Consider the following 18,616-nt stretch of genomic DNA (forward strand, 5'->3'; position numbering starts at 1 on the left):
CCCACCAGCAATAATGTCTTTTCCACCACATGATTTTGATAATTTGATTGTTGTAATGTTACCATATTGGACTGACGCAGACGTTCATGATATCACGGTTGCTGTTATCCATCGTGGCAACAAAATTCATACAATCTCTTCATCTTTAGCAATTTGTCTGTCTAAGTAAAATCACAACATGCATTTGTTGCTAGAATGCTTCATATCAAGCACAATTACAGAGATTTTATTTTGAAAAGTTTTGAAGTTGGGTCTGCAGTTTGTGTTGATTGTTAAACAGACCTCTGACCTATGTTCAATCATATATAAAAGAATCATGATTGATCATGGATGAACATCAGCTTCATTGCAGATAAACCCTGTAGGATTAACACAACGTTTTCAAGCCTAACTATGCACTATGGACTGTTATACTGCTGCAAGAGGTTTCTAGTATCAGGCTGCAATGATAAAATGGGCTTTTAAATGAATCACTGTGAGAGAACAAAGCAGTCTCCTCTCCTGTCATCTAACTCAACACTGCTCTCACACACAAACCACACAATCACTCAGCTCCTTCCATTAACATTCTGTAATGTCTGAATGACAAACAGTATCTGTACCAGACATGTGAAGCCCGCAGTCTAAGAAGATTTGCACTTGAATGGAGAAAAAGTGGGGACTTTGGCTTGAATAGAAATGACTGTAGCTATACTGTAGATATGACTAAGAGTTGATAGGACTGTACAAGTGTAGTAATTCATAAAGGACTGTTGGAGTAGTGTTCTGTTTAGGGTTTGGAGGGCTGTTCAGAATGCATTTGTGATGTATAGTAAACCTGTGTGTGTGTGTGTGTGTGTGTGTGTGTGTGTGTGTGTGTGTGTGTGTGTGTGTGTGTGCGTGTGTGTGTGTGTGTTTGTACGTGCGTGTGCTTGAACAGAATGGCTCAAGTGAGAAGAGAGACGTCAGACAGTTCCAGTTCATGGCATGGCCTGACCATGGAGTGCCTGAGTATCCCACTCCAACGCTGGCCTTTCTTCGCAGAGTCAGGGCCTGTAACCCTCCAGACGCTGGACCAATGGTGGTTCACTGCAGGTAAATGTTTTTCATATCAACACAAAGGCCGTTAATATGCTTCAAACAAAGTGTGTGTCGGAGCATCAAACATGAAATCCCATTTCCTGTGGCATCCAGGGGTTTGTTCTGAAACCCTGACTGGTCACTTGTGTGGAGGTAAGAAACTAGATGTTGTGCTGTGATTTGTATAACTGATTGCAACACCATTTATCAGAAGGACTGCATGTTGGGTGCTCAGGGGTTCGCTTACAGGTCGTTTTTGAGCACTAATGTTAACATTATACTTTGAGGTCAGCAAATCAAAAGAATATTATCAACGTCAAAAGGTGAATAGAGGATTTACCATACTGCCAAAACAGGCTGCTTTGATGATCAACTCAACTTTCTTCTTGTTGTTTGACAGTTCTATAAGTAGTGAGCTCTCTTGAGCTGCATGTGTTATGCAAAGCATGTTAGCCAGTACCCATTCATTTATTAACAACCTTTTTTGAAAGTTTTGTAGATTTTTGAACACCTAAACTAGAATGTAAAGCACATACTTTTGCCATGGCCAAACAATCCTGCACATGTCTGTCTAGATCTTATATAAGAAGAAGAAAAGTAAGTTGTCTTATATACTACACCAAACTTTCCAAACTGCTCAAACTCAATCAATATGCCTGTTTGTTTCACATCAAGTTCTGAACAATACTTTACCAAGATAAAAATGCTTAGGAGTGATAAATAAAATCCTGGCTCTGTCCTTTGAACCAGAAACACCAAAACGTTATGAGTTTGTCCCTTACCTATGACCCATCACTCCTCAATGGACATAGGCAACAATCAATCAGAGCATTGGAATTGGGTAAAGTACCAGAAAGCAATTGTCTGGAAGCACTTAACCGCAGTGTGTATTATATTTGGTTGAGGGTTCTTTGTTCTTCTTCCAGTTTAATGCTGTCATGATACCTGATTCAACCTGGTTTTGGAAAACAAAAATGCACACAAAGAATACAAGTATCTCACAATGAAAAAGCGGTGCCATACACGTAGAAGACTCAGACAAAGATGTCAACAGAGCTTGTGGTGATAAGGGCCGATGCCGGTGTCAATGTGCAGTTAACAAATACATGTGATCTCCACAATGTCATTTATACATTACACTCTGCCTCTGCATGCTGCACCACTCCTCACCTGAACGCTCCAGAGATCTCTATGTTGTTGTGAACGCATCTGAGCAGAGAATCTCCTGATGCGTTCTTCATGTGTGAAAGGCCAACTGGGAAGAAAGTCCGGACCCAGCACTCTGCGGACATTCTTAGGAGTTAATGTCTGAAAACGGCTTGTGGGAGGTCTGATCTCAAAGCAAATAATTGCGTCATGTGTTTTGTAAAAATATTGCTAGTGGAGGATTTATTTTGTTCATCAGGGTTTATTTGCATTCAAACAGCCAATGTGTATAACATAGGCTGTTTATAGTTAGCAATGTGTACAACAAAAATGCGCTGAGTGTCTTTGAATCTCTGTTGGTCCTGATGCTCAGCCTATAACTAAGCTCAGCTATAATTCACTGATGAGCACATGTTCTTTGCTCATACTGAGACTTTTTCAACTTGCAGTGTAAACCCCATTCCAATCTGCCTTCCACAGACTTCAGATACTTCTAGAGTCCGCCTCTAAATATCAGTAACAAGTGCAGAAGAGTCACAACGTCAGCAAGGAATATTTACATCTGTTTTGAAGCAATGTCTATCTTTGTGTTACTATCTATCCAACAGTAGCCACTGTAAGTTACTGGTCATGCCAATGTGAAGACAGCAGTTGTGTTGGAATTAATTGCTAAGTATTCCGGTTTATGTTGCTAATTAGCGGCACGTGATGGTTAGGACTGTCACCCCACAGCAAGAAGGTTGGGTTCAAGAAGGTTTAAGTTTTTCTCGAACGTGATATCTTAAGATCAGCTTGAGGGAATGTTTTAAAATTTGATACAAACATTTACTTGGACTCAAAGATGAACTGATGAGATTTTGGTGCCTGGAGGTCAAAAGTCAAAGCACAGGAACATAACTTTCCTATGAATGTGATAAATCAGGACTGCCCATAGGGAATTTCATTGCATCTGGCATACCTGTGACCTCTCAAAACACATGTTTTACCTTGTACATGTAATATCTCAGGAACACCTCATGGGAATTATTTCAAATTTGATACACATGTTCACTTGGACTCACACATTAATTGATTTGATTTTGGGTGTCAAAGGGCGAGGTCACAGTGGCCTCATAAAACATGTTTTTGCTCTCTTGAATGTAATACCTCCAGACTGTCTTGAGGGAATTTCTTCAACTTTTTATCACTTGTCACTTTGACTCAAAGATGAAGTGATTACATTTCAGTGGTCAAAGGTAAAGGTCACAGTGACCTTATATGAATCTGGAAAACAAATTATGTTGAGGGAAACTGCACTAGTTGGTTAGAGGCGTACAACTACAAACAGCAGTGCAGTATTTGTAGATATTTGTAAGATGAACTTTTTCTCTGTCAAAAGTTGCTGTCTTGCTTTAACTAATGTTCATTCTTCTGCTTGAAATACTTTGATGAGTAAGGATTAGATTGAAATTTCTTTCTGTGCTCTGTCAGTGCTGGTGTCGGGCGGACAGGCTGCCTCATTGTGATTGAAGCCATGCTGGAGAGGATGAAACATGAGAAGTCCGTGGACATTTATGGTCATGTAACGTGTATGCGAGCTCAGAGGAACTACATGGTGCAGACAGAGGAGCAGTACATATTCATCCACGAGGCCCTGCTAGAGGCTGCAATATGTGGCAATACAGAAGTCCCTGCACGCAGCCTCTATGCCCACATCCAGAAGCTCACCCACACCCCCCCTGGAGAGACCGTCACCACCATGGAACTGGAGTTCAAGGTACCTTTTGCTTGTCATTGTGTTTTTCATTCAACAGCTATTATTCTGTCTGTGCCATGGTGTGTGAAAGTATAAGAAAAGATCTGATCTTAGAACAGGTGTCATTTGAATGTGACCTGTAGCAGTAACTGGGGAGACAAGTGACAAAATGTTATTGAAATAACATCATTATGAACTTTTCTGTCATCACTTTGTCTGAAGTTTTTGTACACAAATCACAAAAGTCAGAAAGTGAGAGCAGGAAATGCCTCTTCATGTTTTGGTTTGATGGTTTTGTTGACTCGGTGACCATCACCTGCTGTTAAAACGTCATTATGCTATCTTAATACATGTTGCTAACCTGATACTCAGTAGCCTTGCCGGCATTAGAGAAATCTTGGGTATGATTTTGAAGGGTCTTTTGAGAGCAGACATTTCAACTTGTCTTACCAGGCTAGGCATTAGTGGTAAAACTAAACTTATCAGAAACATCAAAAGTTGAACAAACTAAAAAAAGAAATCATCTTTTAGGAAAAATGTAGTTGCCTTGTACTTAGATTTTTTGTGTGGTCAGTGTCCCATCTGCTAACATGGAATGGGTGAAGTGAGTGAAGAAACCAAGTAATAATCAAATATAAGAATGATATACACCCAAGGTCTATGCAATAACATCCATTTTGACCACTTTTTAATGTCAGTGTCCGTGAAGTATTCAACATCATGAAAGTGCGCTATGAAGTGGTGGGGGTGCCTGTTTGACTGCATTACGTAGTGGAAGCTAGGGAAGATGAGGGATTTCCATCTTCAGCCTGTGTAACAGAGATGAATTCTGTGAGAGCTTAACCTCTGAGCTCCAGATGACAGGAGGAGAGGCAAAGACTGTAAGAGTGATGAAGAGAGGGATGTCTGACAGCCTGAAGATACGCTCCTACTGGGTTAGGTTGTCGGGGGAGAGGCTGCAGCACTCCACTATCCCAGACTGCTTGCTATGCAATAATTAGGCCACTGTGTATTTCTTTCACAACCACTTGCATCTTGACACTTGCCCTTGCAAAGCAAAGTTATCACATTAGAAACAATAAAGAAAAACACACTCAGTTGGGATTCAAAAAGTTTTCTTCTCCTTAGTGAGTCATGCTTTTTGTAGCAGCTTGTCTACTCCATCTCACGGTAAATATGAGTGGATTTGTTTTGACTTGTATTCACAATGAGTTTTAACACACCACAGCATCAGGCGTGTTTTTGATGTCAGAGAAAAAAGGAAATCAACTTACAGTGCATCATTTTCATGCATCAATAAGTGTCAACACCCTGTGCCCTTTAACAACCTTGTTCACCCACTGATTGTATTAGCACTTTAAATTAGCTGAGGCAGATAGCAGAGACTGATCAGGTGTCTGCTGAACATCAGAGACAGATGCATCTACCGCTCTGTCTCCTCAGAAACTGGCCAACTCAAAAGCACATACCTCAAGATTCATCAGTGCCAACCTACCGTGTAACAAGTTCAAGACCCGCCTGGTGAACATCATGCCTTTTGAGTCCACCCGCGTCTGCCTACAGCCAATAAGAGGGGTGGAGGGCTCAGACTACATCAACGCCAGCTTCATCGATGGATACAAGTGAGTAGTATTAGTATTTTATAAAGGTGAGCTAAAAGAAATGTGAACCACAATGCAGAATGGGAAACACTGGGCCACACAGAGGTGACGGTATATAGGGCAACTGTCTGTGGATGGTTGAACTACTGCAAAACAGAATGTGTTGAGCAGCTCCAGCACTAATGAGTGAAGAGGGGAACCTGTTCTCTGGCAGCTGACACAGTCCAGGGTTTCACTGCCTCCAATCCTTTTGGATCAATCTATCAGTTGTCAAATACAAATTGGTCTCATTGCAGGCCTGTTAACTTTCCCCTTGCTTTCTCTCGTCTTAACATACGGTTTAGAAAAGATGACAAGCCATAGAAATGAACTGATGACTCCAGTGTTTCTACTTTTTCACTCAAGAGGTGTCAATGTATCCCTTTGTGTCATTTAATCAGTGAAAATATTACAGATACAGGTAAAATTTACATATTTTTCTTTGAAGGAGTAGTTCAACTACTCTGGCTGATTTGCCAACACGTACTGGGCATCAGCTCTGATATTGTTCTGTGTCAGAGAAAGAGCCAATCACTTACCTCTCAAAGAAGCATATCTTTTTTTTTTTTTAAACACTAATCAGAAAAACATTTCAGTGTACTAGCAAAGTAAGGAATCAGGACTTCCACTTTTACTTGCAGCGAGGGTGGGTATATCTTGTTCTTGGCTATCAGCACCTAATGAAGTCCCCTGGGCACCCCCACCTAAGGGAGAATGGAGAAGGAGGCAGGGGTGTCCTGTAATTCCTCACAACCTCCTCTAGCAGTAATTAAAAGAGGGTGATTCTGGGAATGGCAGCACTCTCTGAGCTCTGCCTTTAAAGTGCACAGTGAGGATTAGGACAGATTAAGGTGAGGGGGAGAGACATGATAATGATGATTAGTGGAGGTGTCCAGTGACCTCTCAGTGTATCAACTGGAGTCAACCCAGTGCCTGTCCATGATGATGCAAAATAGAAAGTGTGACTGCAGCCTTCGACCAGTTTATCATTACCTCTACATAAGAGGAGGATTACATAGAATGGACTCCCTGCTTAAACAATGTATTATCTTTTATAGCTCTCTCTAATGGCTCCCTATAGAGGAGCCTATTAAAATGTGCAACTGCGACACTGTTGATTGTTTTTTACGTGACTAAATGAATATTTTTTCATTATTCACTCATCTATGAACATGTGTGTATTATTCTTCTTTGGTCTGGCTATTGTTCCAATTGGTTATTTCTTTATACGAATGATGTAAAGCATCAATTGGTGATCAGACTGAAAGTGAGTGCATCTGAAATGTGGCTTTCAGTCCTTCAGGAAAACTGTGTTCACGCAGCTACAGTAAGTATAGTGGGTCAGAGTTGAAGTAAGAACTTTCTGGAAGAGATGCCTAATGACTCGTACTGCTCCGGAGGGAAAAGCCTTTTTGCTTTTGCCCTTTTCACAGACACATATAAGACAGATATGTCCTTTGACTTTTATCTTCCTTTTCAGTATGATACTGTATATATTTTTTATTATATCGGAACATTAGCTGGTTAAAACTGGTTGATGTTTTGGGGTTGTATTAGCAGCTGCACTATTTGTTTGATTGCACAGAGGTCACAAATGATGTCTTTCTCATATTCAACCTTCCACATCTGAACTTAAACAAACTTAAGCAGGATCAGCTGCTGTTGTCATTCCACAGTGCTTAGGCACAAGTAACAGAACAACCAGGTGCTGCAGCTCCAATAACATACAGCAGCAGCTTTGCTTCCTAAATTTACGTTCGCTTGTTGTTTTATGAACTGTTCAAATAACATCCATAGGACAGGGGCTGACAGACAAACAACAGGGCCTCCAGTCATCCCCAGCAAACACAAATCACGAGCATTTCAGGTAACTTCAGATACTGAGGCACACAGGTTTGAGAGAATAACCTGAGCCATGTGCTGCATGGCTCAACACTGCCACCTAGTGGTAGTGTCCTGTGCATTCTCCAGTGGATAGCCCAGAGCTCAGTTGAACAGCTGGGATGGCATCTGTCCTTTAACAGTGCTGTTAAAAAGGCTCTGTGCTAAAGCAAACCAAATGAAATATCAGTGCAACAGCTAACTCATCAAATCTATTGTTGAGGTTGCATACAATTTAATTATAAACACCTGATAGCTGCATTCAACAGTTATGGTATGTCATTGAAGCTATTTAAAGGGATGTGGCGTACAGTAAATCCTGCTTAACTGCTTGTGCTTGTGTGTTTGTTGTTGTGAAATGACAACAAATGCAGGCTGGCAAATTTGGCAACCACCAAACAGAATATTTCTGTGAACACATGTCACACAGACAGTCTCCAGTTGTACTGGACAGACAATGTCTGGACCTGATTCTCTTGTCCTGGAGAAAACAGCTTTTGAAAGACATTAGTTAAAAAAATTAAGTTTTTGGATAATTTATGACATAGGCATCATTATTCATCTGCCATAACCTGTATTTCTGTTACAGTATAATGTCAGGCTGCAACCACCACTTGGGCTGAAAAGGAAGAAAGCTGAAATTGAATCCGCATAGGAGCAGTGCTGCTGAATCCTGAGGAGTAATCACAGACTGTCTCTGTTCCAATTTGCAGGCAGCAGAAAGCATACATGGCCACCCAGGGCCCGTTAGCTGAGACCACAGAGGACTTTTGGAGAATGTTGTGGGAACACAACTCCACCATTGTAGTGATGCTCACCAAGCTCCGTGAGATGGGACGGGTAAAACATCACAGTCACACCTTATATCATGTCATTGAGTGTGAGCCAGTATCACATCAAATTGAATAAAATTGAAGCCTGAAATTTTATCAACATATTAAACATTAAACTGGTTTTAAAAATTTCATTATTTTCTTGCATTCGCCATTTTTGGCTTTTGTGTGCACGTACACTTTTACTGTGAATACTCAAAGCTTTACAGTGCAGTTTAACCATTCACCTGGTCACACAAACACATTCATACAGTGCATCTATGGGCAGCACTTTTCTCCTATGAGGGGTTCAATATCTTCCCTAAGGACACTTCAGCATGCAGATGGGGAAGACCCTTACCCGTCCGTAAATGAGGCCAAAAGACCTGCATCATTTTTTGCAGACACATTTTGATCTTTTGAGAGCTGTAATGCTGAGCTTACTGACAAAAACATTGCATTTTCTGTGATTTCATAATAATATATATAATTAAAGTCAACATTTGCCAGATAAATGCTTAAATGTAAAACTGCAGCAATGGGGATGGTGGTTTGCATTAGCACTAACTAAACGAATTTATCTGGACCATATAGGCTGAGTCCTTATTGTTACCTTATTCAGAAATAGATTGTGACTTTTATGACATTTAATGACATTGACATTCACTTAAATCAAAATCTTTGACACTGCCCCTAGACACTTGATACTTGATTAAATTTATATATAATTATACCTTTTATAATAAATATATACTAAATTCACAAAACATACACAAACACACACACAAACACACACACAAACACACACACACACACACACACACACACACACACACACACACACACACACACACACACACACACACACACACACACATGCACAGTTTCCTGCAGTTCACAGTGATTGGTCCATCTTGTCCAAACTGCTCCTTAGTTTTATGGACCTGGCCTATAAATAAGAGGCATATGTGAAAATTGGCTATACAAATACAATTTTATTGATGATTGATATAATGAGCATGTTGTCACACAAATATGCTCAATTCATCATTCCTGAATGTATCTGCACATATTATTACATACATTTGCAGTATACAAAGTCCTTCATCAATATGTATGGAAGAGAAAGCAGCAGCAAAGACAGATATTAGTACTTCATCCATCACTCCATGTCCATCATGTCAGCAGTCACATTAAGCCAAGTAGTGTCAGAGCACCACAATCCACCATCTGCTTGTCATTTTATATTAATGCAGGAAAGAGATGAGAGCCCACCACATCAGCCTGAGTCCAGTTTCTGTGCTGCTCTTAGTATATCATGTATTTTTATCATGAGCTATAGCAAGGCTTTCTGCCATGTGTATGTACTGTACATCTCATTAAAGCAGGTAGTTCAGACCACATTCTCCAATACATATTCCTTTTCCTATTTACATACAGTATGTAAATATCACATTTACTGCACAACTATCTCACTTACTAATAGTTGGACTAAGCAAAATGGAAATCTGGCCTGGGGCCCCAAGCGAAGAGGGGCTCTAAAAACACCCAGTTTAAAGTATTTAAAGACAAATAATGACATAAATACAGGACACGTAATGAATGTGACTGCTGCGACAGTGTGCATACGCAATGACACAGAGTTTGGGGCCCCAACAGCTTATTTTTACAGGTAAATCTAAACGTGCCCTCACTTCGCAAATTGTTCTTATGTCCCTGAACAACTGTTGGTTGCACAACATGAATCTGTTGCCTTGTCTTACAATCTTCTTTTATGTCCTGCTTAAATGCACCATGTCGTGATTTGTCTTCTCTGTTCATTCTTCAGGAAAAGTGCCATCAGTACTGGCCTGCTGAGCGTTCTGCGCGCTACCAGTACTTTGTTGTGGACCCCATGGCTGAGTACAACATGCCTCAGTACATCCTGAGAGAGTTCAAAGTCACAGACGCCAGGGTAAGTTCACCTCAGGAAGGCTTTGTTGTTGTTTCATCAGGCGCTTTCAGAAATTTGGCTTCAGCTTAGCTAACTTGGCCACTGAGGCCATTATTTTATAACGTGCTAGCAGAGTGACACTTTCATTGCATGCCAAGGTTCCTTTTTCCTTCTGTGTATTTAGCATGTTGTCATTTGGGCTGTGTGTTTACCACACATGTGTTGATGCTGTACAATAGGCCTCCCTGCACACATTTAAAGCAGAAATCTGCCACTTTGTCCTGTGTACCTGCATGTACTTCAGGGCTTGACATAAACCACTGCTTCATGAAAACACAGTCTTCCTTCTTTGTTATGAAACTGATGTAGTGGTCGAAATGTTGATGTGAAAGTTAAACTCCAATCGGGTTCACCACATATATCCAGAATAAACGGGACAGAGGCTGACAGCTCCAAAAATAGACAATTTATTAATTTCTGAGATATGATTTAAAAATTCTTATTAAACAGTACCAATTGTGAATGAGAGCAACACAGTAGCAAGGTTGGAAATGTGCAACATATGGAGTACTGACAGCTCACTTCATATAAATAGCAAATATGAAAAGGGGAAAAGTTAAAGGCTCTGGACCCAAAGTCTCTTGCGGGAAACAATCACTGCACAATTTAATAATCCTAACACAGGTGCATTTGCAAAAGTGGATTATCCCTGCAAGCGTTATTATACCATAAACCAATAGAGGAGGGTCTGTAATTTACAGAGCCAATAAGTCACAAATCTGAAGGCAGCCCCTTCATTCATTAAAATAGGACGGAGACCCACGCCATCCTTATTGTCTTGACGACAAGTGAATTATCGTTCCCACTCGTTTGTGTGTACACGCTGACTAGAGGAGATTACTGCGTGCCTATAGGGTGATGCTGATACTGTCTCACACACAAAAACACACACCCACACACCCACAGCTGTGCTCTGGGCTCCCAACAAACACTTGGCGTCCACACCTGCTGCCCCCACAACACGCTACACTTCCTTACAGGACCAGCAGTGGAGAGAGAGAGAGAGAGAGAGAGAGAGGGAGAGTGCTACCACTGGTGTCCCTAAATAATCCCCCCCCGCTCCCCGTGTCCTATAGGCATCGCCCTTCTTTCAGTGAAATTAGAGCTGTGATCTTTCATCAACAATGACATATAAACATAAATTAATAAAATAAATGAATTCAATAAATAAAAGAAAATATTTATTTGAAATCTATGGAAGAAATTATATTCAGACTGCTAAAATTATAATGTTTTAGCTACAGTCATCTGAGAATTTTATTTAGAATCAACCCCATTACACTGAGGAGGTTCACAACTGCTGCGCACAGCAGAGATGATGAACTCCATCAAATATGAAGTTTGAAAGGTAGTCTGCACTTTAAAGCTCTCATGTGCAAATGTAAACCTCTAGTGGTGGCCTCACACAAAGCATGAATATTTGCATGTAGATGTGTTCAGGCCAGGACTTTAATCATAGATCTGAAGTTTGGTGCAGATTGGATAATGTACACTGAAGTTACAACAACTTCCTCTTTCATGGCAAAACCTAGAAATTAGACACCACGGAGAAAAACTCACGAAGAGTTCAACTTTTCATCATCAGGTTTAAAGATTGCACCCAGCAAATTTGAAGTGGGTTGAAGTACGATGTGTGTGAATCGCAAAAAAATACCACTTGGCACATTGGGGCACTATTGAATCAATAGTGCACACAGCATGCGTGAAAACCATTTCACACATAAATTCATTGTACATCTGATATTTGTGTTACTCAAATATGCAATTGATTGGGAGGATAAAAAAGATCTCTTACTTAGATAAACCAGAATTATCAACGTAAGGCAGGATTAGCATTTAGCCAATTAAAAAAACCCTGATGAGGCTCAAAACAACAAACACACTACAACAATTGTTAAAATCAGCCATATTCACATTAAAGTTGTTTACATAGGGGAATCTATATTTTGAATGGAAGTTAGATGGAGACCACAGACTTCAAAGCTGAGGACTTGAAGGTAAATAAGAGACATTATGACATCATCAAGGTGTTATTCTTGCTGAAAGATCAGATCCAGGTCATACAAACATCTCACAGTTGTGTAGTGGAATGCAAAGCTAACTGGAATAACACATTACATAAAGGAGAATGTGGAGGGATGAGAAAATTTAAGCAATTATAGGTGGAAGGATATTACAATGATTTTTTCGTAAAAGTAGCAAATAAGGAATATACCAAAGATATTATAATTTACTTTGGTTAACTTACAGGATACAAGACATATATAATTAAACTACTTTTTCACTTTGAGACAGTACAATACAGTCTTCATAACAAAGAGGGCCATAAAAAGATCAACGCTGAAGAATGAATGTCAAAGGTTCACTGCACATTTTAGGGCAGGTTTTATGTAGTTCCATGAATCTAGTGTCTCCTTGGATCCAAGGTTTGGTTATTTCTTGTATAATAGGCAGTGAGGAGCGTTGGAAAGGTAAATGCAAAAAAATGTAAATTGTTTTGTTATTTTCCTGTCAATTTTATTTGAAAATACAGAATATGATGTGAAATTGTACCCGCTATATCGTATATGTGACAATTAAAACACAGTGGTCTGGAGGTGAAAGAAAAAATCTCCAGTCTGAATTATTAAAATGATGCTTAACAGTAAAGTAAAACTTTATTACCCTCACACTGGTCTCTGCCTCATCTAACAGGAGGGGGCTGTAGAGTTGTGTTTGAGTTACTTACAGTGTCTGTGTCCTGTATGTTTGTCAGGATGGTCAGTCGAGGACCATCAGACAGTTCCAGTTCACTGACTGGCCAGAGCAAGGAGTGCCAAAAACTGGGGAGGGATTCATTGACTTTATAGGCCAGGTCCATAAAACTAAGGAGCAGTTTGGACAAGACGGACCAATCACTGTTCACTGCAGGTAACTGTGTGTGTGTGTGTGTGTGTGTGTGTGTGTGTGTGTGTGTGTGTGTGTGTGTGTGTGTGTGTGTGTGTGTGTGTGTGTGTGTGTGTGTGTGTGTGATTGAGAGAGGGACAGAGAGCGACAGGAGTGAATTTTTGTAGGCATGAACAAGAATGAACATGAGCAGATTTTTTTTTTGTTATTGTTTATTACAATCATCGATTCCCAGCACAAAATAAAAACAAAGTAAAAATTCACTATTGTTATTATTATCAATTGTGCATGTATTTCTATGTGTCAGGCTTTCTAAAATCCATCTCCTTATTCCATATCCCTTGTGTTTTGCATTCATTCTTTTCAAATAGCACTGCAGTTCTTTTGGAGGGTGTTTGACAACAGGAACAAATATATTCTGATTCAGTGCAAAGCAGCTATTGATGTCATTGACTGTCAGACTCCTGTTCTCATGTTGACCTATCCTTCAGATACACATCTTATAGTGAATGTGTGTGACACTTTAAATTAGGTTGACTTACTCACCATTAGCTAGTTTCTTGTTAACATGCATATTAGTAGCATATTTATTCTTTATTAGTAATTAAAAAGGACTTGTGAATATTGTATGATGTGTGCAGCCCTTTAGATTTGGTTAAAACTCTTACAGCTGACTTTTGGATGCCTGATTGTATTTTTATTAAGTCCTGTTAAAAGTCCATTGCAGTAGTCAAATTTACTGGAGATAAAAGCATGAATATAATCGTTTAATTAAATGTTTTCTTTTAGGTGAGAGGCAACCCTGAGTCGCTCATCTTTACTCCCAAACACAATTACTTTTACTCCAACTTTCAAGTCTGTGTAAAAGGATCTTGTGAGCTACTGTGTCAAATGCAGCAGATAAGTGGAGGAGCATCAGGATAGATGACATTTTCCATGCATCTGGAAAGATTCAGGAAACTCTTCACATTTTATTGTGAGGCAGGACATGTATATTCAGATATATGAGATATTCTGTACCACTTTTTCTTGTGCTATCTATGATCACTTAAAAAAAACAACAACAGTGATCTGACAGGTTAGTGTCAAAAATATTTTTAACAAAAATATCTACACTTTGGGGATCACTAAATCTAGTGTGTGGCCATGGTTGTGTTGGCTTGGCAATATGTTGAGTTAAATCCAAAGAGTTTAGAAGAGTTTACAGGAGGTGTCATCAATATGCAGATTAAAATCACCATGATGATCCTGTCATGGTTAATTAAACATAGTGACAGCAGCTTAGACAATTCTGATAGTATATAGTCCCTGCCTTCCAAATATGATTTTATCCATTTTATTTTTAAAAACCAACCCAGTTTACGAGTATATGTAAATGTTAAATGTGATCCACAGTGTCAAAGGCTGCACTTACAATTAGAACTAAAATTGATGATCTAAATATGCTTTGCTCAGTTTGAGCCTACTGAGGTAGTAGAACCACATAAATATACCTTAACCCGGCTAAATAATTATGGTCTGTTCTTATCAAACAATAGTTTTGTCAATGTTCAAATAATTCTATATTAAGTCTTTAACTTAAGAATATGTTCCTTATTCTAAAGTCAGGTCTTGTTCCTAAAGGTTCAGTGTGTAAGATTTAGGTGAAAGGGAGCTCTTGGCAGAAATTGAATATAAAATAATCCTAGTGATGTTTTCACGAGTGTGTTTCATCTAAATTGTACAAATTGTTGTTTTCTTTACCCTTTATATTTAAATACTTTGTATTTACATCTGGAGCAGGTCGTCTCTATGGAGGCCGGCATGTTTTTTACAGTAGTCCAAACTGCACAAACTAAACACCTTTTGAGTTTTTATGACAACTGAAGGCTACCACAGGTTCTCTTTCATGTTTGGAAGAGGGGTTAGGTGAGGGGTATTCAGCTGCAACACGCAACTTCACCACTAGATGTCACTACATTCTACACACTGAACCTTTAACTAATTCACAAGTAGTTTGGCCCTTTATAACACACACTGGTTCTCTTTTCTCAAGTTCTCTGTCTCTGCTCCATTAATAAAGGAGTTATTTCTACTTGTGTTGAGTTTGTTCTTTTGGGCAGGAGGTAGAGCGGGTCATTCACTAACCATCAGTGGTTCGATCCGCAGCTCTTCCAGTCTACATGATGAAGTGTCCTTGGGCAAGACACTTAACCCCTAATTGCACCGAAAGTATCTGAATGATGTGTCATAGAAGCTCTGTGTGAATGTGTGTGAATCGGTGAATTGTATTTTAAAGTCCTTTGAGTGATCAATAAGACGAAAGAAGTGTTGTACAAATACACTGCATTTACCATCCTACAACTGAATAGGCATAGAACCGGTGCATTAGAGATAACCTCCATTATTTGCAACATGTAACCCATCACTTTAGAACATGCTCTGTTCATTGATGGCATGCTATGACTTTGATTTTTGATGAACTTGAAAAAGAACTAGTGAAGGTCCTGACCATTACCTGAACCTGGTTTAATCCAAATTGGATTAAAACTGCCTGAGATATTGCTGTGACAGAAAGACAGACAGAAAAACAGACAGATGTCACCAATTCCAATACACCCACCTGCTACCAGGAATAATAAGGGCTTCATAATGATAAATATGACAAATAAAAAGCTAAAATGTTTGCACAAAAAGTAGTCAATGGTGAATAAGTGTAATTTTCAATATCTTCATAGTACTACAGGGCTACAGTGCTACTGAACATGCATCTTTGTAATAAAGGTCTAATAATGTGTGTCAATTAGTGCTGGTGTTGGGCGGACCGGTGTGTTCATCACCCTGAGCATCATCCTGGAGAGAATGAGGTACGAGGGAGTGGTCGACCTCTTCCAGACTGTCAAGATGCTCCGCACTCAGAGGCCAGCCATGGTGCAGACAGAGGTATGATATTCTGCTGCTGGACAGCACGAGAAACACAACTTAACAACAGATGCAAGAGAACGTTGTGTTAATAAAAAGTGTGTCAGAATCAGAATATCTCCCACTTACAATTTGACCAACATATTATTTTCTTATTAGGACCAGTACCAGCTGTGCTACCGGGCTGCTCTGGAGTATCTGGGAAGCTTTGATCACTATGCAACATAACCCCACCCAGAAGGAACTGGTGTCTCCTCTGAGCCATATTCACATCAGTCCCTTTGGCCTGATGTGGAGGTTACAGAGGACTGTGTGTGTGTGTGTGTGTGTGTGTGTGTGTGTGTGTGTGTGTGTGTGTGTGTGCGTGTGCGTGTGCGTGTGTGTGTGGGCATGAAACAGGGGAGGAGAAGAGAGGGAGCTGGACAACCCCCCCTGGACTGGTACCATGATTCTGCCACAGACCCAACACCAAAACCTCTCAGAATCCAACCCTGAATGACTTTTATCCATGCCTCATTCTCCTATCACTTCCTGATATCTGCCTCTTCCCAATAGCAAAAATATTTTTCTGCTATTATCATTTATATTCACTATTACTATGTTGTTATTAATATTTAGAAATTATTTTGTAATCACTTACACTGGTTATTATGTGTCTTAATCTTTTTATTATTTTTGTTAGCACTAAGAACATGTATTTTCAAGATGCTCAAAGTTATTAACACTGGAGAGCGTATACTCACAGCTGCTAACGATTTTATTTTCTACCATAGATATGATAGTCTAATGTTATCATTACTCCATTGGCCCTGTTCAGAGGAAAATGTGTCTTTGAATTCCTGTCTTCACGTCACATCTATGATGATGGGGATAATTTGTCATAAACTCTTGACGATTCACAGCTGAACAACTGCTGGTAGAAATATTCGAATGACTTTCTCAGCTGTCTGAGATCTGGAGAGAATAGAAATGTGAAGCTGTGGCACAGCCCTTTTGTGAAAACAAAAGGGGTTAGGTTGACTTGACTCACTCTTCTTTGTGAGTCTTTGAGAAAAACGTGACACGTTGCATGAAAAACAGGAATTCCCAACACCTCAATTTATGACAAGATGTTTTCTTATGAGAACATTCAGTCACCATTCAAGGCTAAATCTAAATCACTGTGTTTTAGATGCTAAACCTTGATACATAAGGCTGACTCCATTCTACATATATTTTCATTTTTGTCAACTAATCCTAAAACACAACCATCAGTGTCGATCATCCCAACTTTCTGACGTCGAAAATGCTTTCTGTGGCTCTCTGCGCCAAGCTATTCCTATTGGGAAAATATATTTTTAAATTCTATATAGAGTTCAGTAATTTGCTGTAAAAGCTTGACATGGTTGAGAGAACAGTTCATTTGTTGGAGACTATTTTCAAAAGCAAAGTAATTCACATTTGGTGCTGTAGTGAATATTTGAGGCTGCAGGGTGGGTAATGATGAGTGTGTTCAGTGTGTGTTCATGGTAATGAAAAACATCTCACCCAATGCTATAGTGTGTCTCACTAATAGTTTTTGGAAACAATGAGTGACATTTTTCACCAGTTCACTGTTGGTTTGAGTCAGGACTTGTTGACACATTCAGAATATCATCCAAATTTTCCTTAAAACAAATCCCCAATTTTGTTCGAAAAGATTGATGCCGCGAATCTGAGAATGTCCATGTTTTTAAAACCATTCCAGTTCTCAAATACAAAGTATTAACAGTGAGTTTAGAATAAATGAACAATTTCAGCATCACTATTAGGTCATATGAAAATCTCACAATTTAAGTATGAAGGTCAAACTCAGCAATAATCACAATTATCTCAGCCAAACTGATTTTTATGGTTAGAAAACACTGTTTTACTAACATGCAGTCTGATTTTCTGGGCTTGTAATCAGTTCACAAAATGTCCAGATATTGTGTTACAGTTGAAATATACATTTCATGTTATATTACAGCTCTATTTTATCACTGTGTTGCAGAAAGACAAACAACTAACTTAATTGGTGGATCTCTGGCTTTACTGGATGAGATGACAAAGTCAGATGGTTTTGGATGAAGTGAAGTCATACAGAGGTCCTATCTGTTGTGTACATGATCTGTTTTCTATTTGTTAATAAAAAGCAGAAAAATGTCCTGAAAATGTTGTTAATAAAGTTGAATAACTGGGTTTGTAATATAAAGGTTCTCTTTCACTTCTTATCTCTGTGACAATGTGGTGTTACCTTTTAGTGAAACTCAGTGGACCAGTGGGCCTGTTTGCTTCTTCAAGGAAGATGTGACAGTAAAAAGAAGACAAAGCTGCATAATACATACATGCTCTCTCCCCCCTCCCCCTTTTGTTTTTCTTTTGTTGCCTTTTAAGATAGTATAAGATCATTTCAAGCTGAACAAATCCTAGTGAATTATCTACCAGCGTATCAGGATATTTCAAACTCTAGAATTAGTCATTGACTGTCAGAGAATCAATTTTATTAACTATTCCTGCAGGATGATTTATCACCCTACATCATTCCAACAAGACTCCTTTACAA

The 18,616-nt window shown here is 39.3% G+C and overlaps 1 protein-coding gene across 5 annotated transcripts in view; it reads left to right on the forward strand.

The window, feature by feature from the left end:
- The window catches only part of ptprfa (protein tyrosine phosphatase receptor type Fa), a 276,413-nt gene extending 259,129 nt beyond the window's left edge, over positions 1-17,284 (forward strand). For all 5 annotated transcript variants that reach the window (XM_034584044.1, XM_034584041.1, XM_034584043.1 and 2 more), the window contains 9 exons: positions 920-1,074; positions 3,676-3,961; positions 5,384-5,562; positions 8,175-8,301; positions 10,102-10,227; positions 13,022-13,176; positions 15,939-16,074; positions 16,213-17,091; positions 17,134-17,284. In XM_034584044.1, coding sequence (XP_034439935.1) covers positions 920-1,074; positions 3,676-3,961; positions 5,384-5,562; positions 8,175-8,301; positions 10,102-10,227; positions 13,022-13,176; positions 15,939-16,074; positions 16,213-16,281 — 1,233 coding nt within the window. In that variant the 3' untranslated portion in view covers positions 16,282-17,091; positions 17,134-17,284. The remainder of the gene's footprint in view (positions 1-919; positions 1,075-3,675; positions 3,962-5,383; positions 5,563-8,174; positions 8,302-10,101; positions 10,228-13,021; positions 13,177-15,938; positions 16,075-16,212; positions 17,092-17,133) is intronic.
- Positions 17,285-18,616: the final 1,332 nt, after the last annotated feature.

This window comes from Hippoglossus hippoglossus, chromosome 4 (genome assembly GCF_009819705.1).
Source record: "Hippoglossus hippoglossus isolate fHipHip1 chromosome 4, fHipHip1.pri, whole genome shotgun sequence".
In the NCBI taxonomy this organism is placed as follows: domain Eukaryota; kingdom Metazoa; phylum Chordata; class Actinopteri; order Pleuronectiformes; family Pleuronectidae; genus Hippoglossus; species Hippoglossus hippoglossus.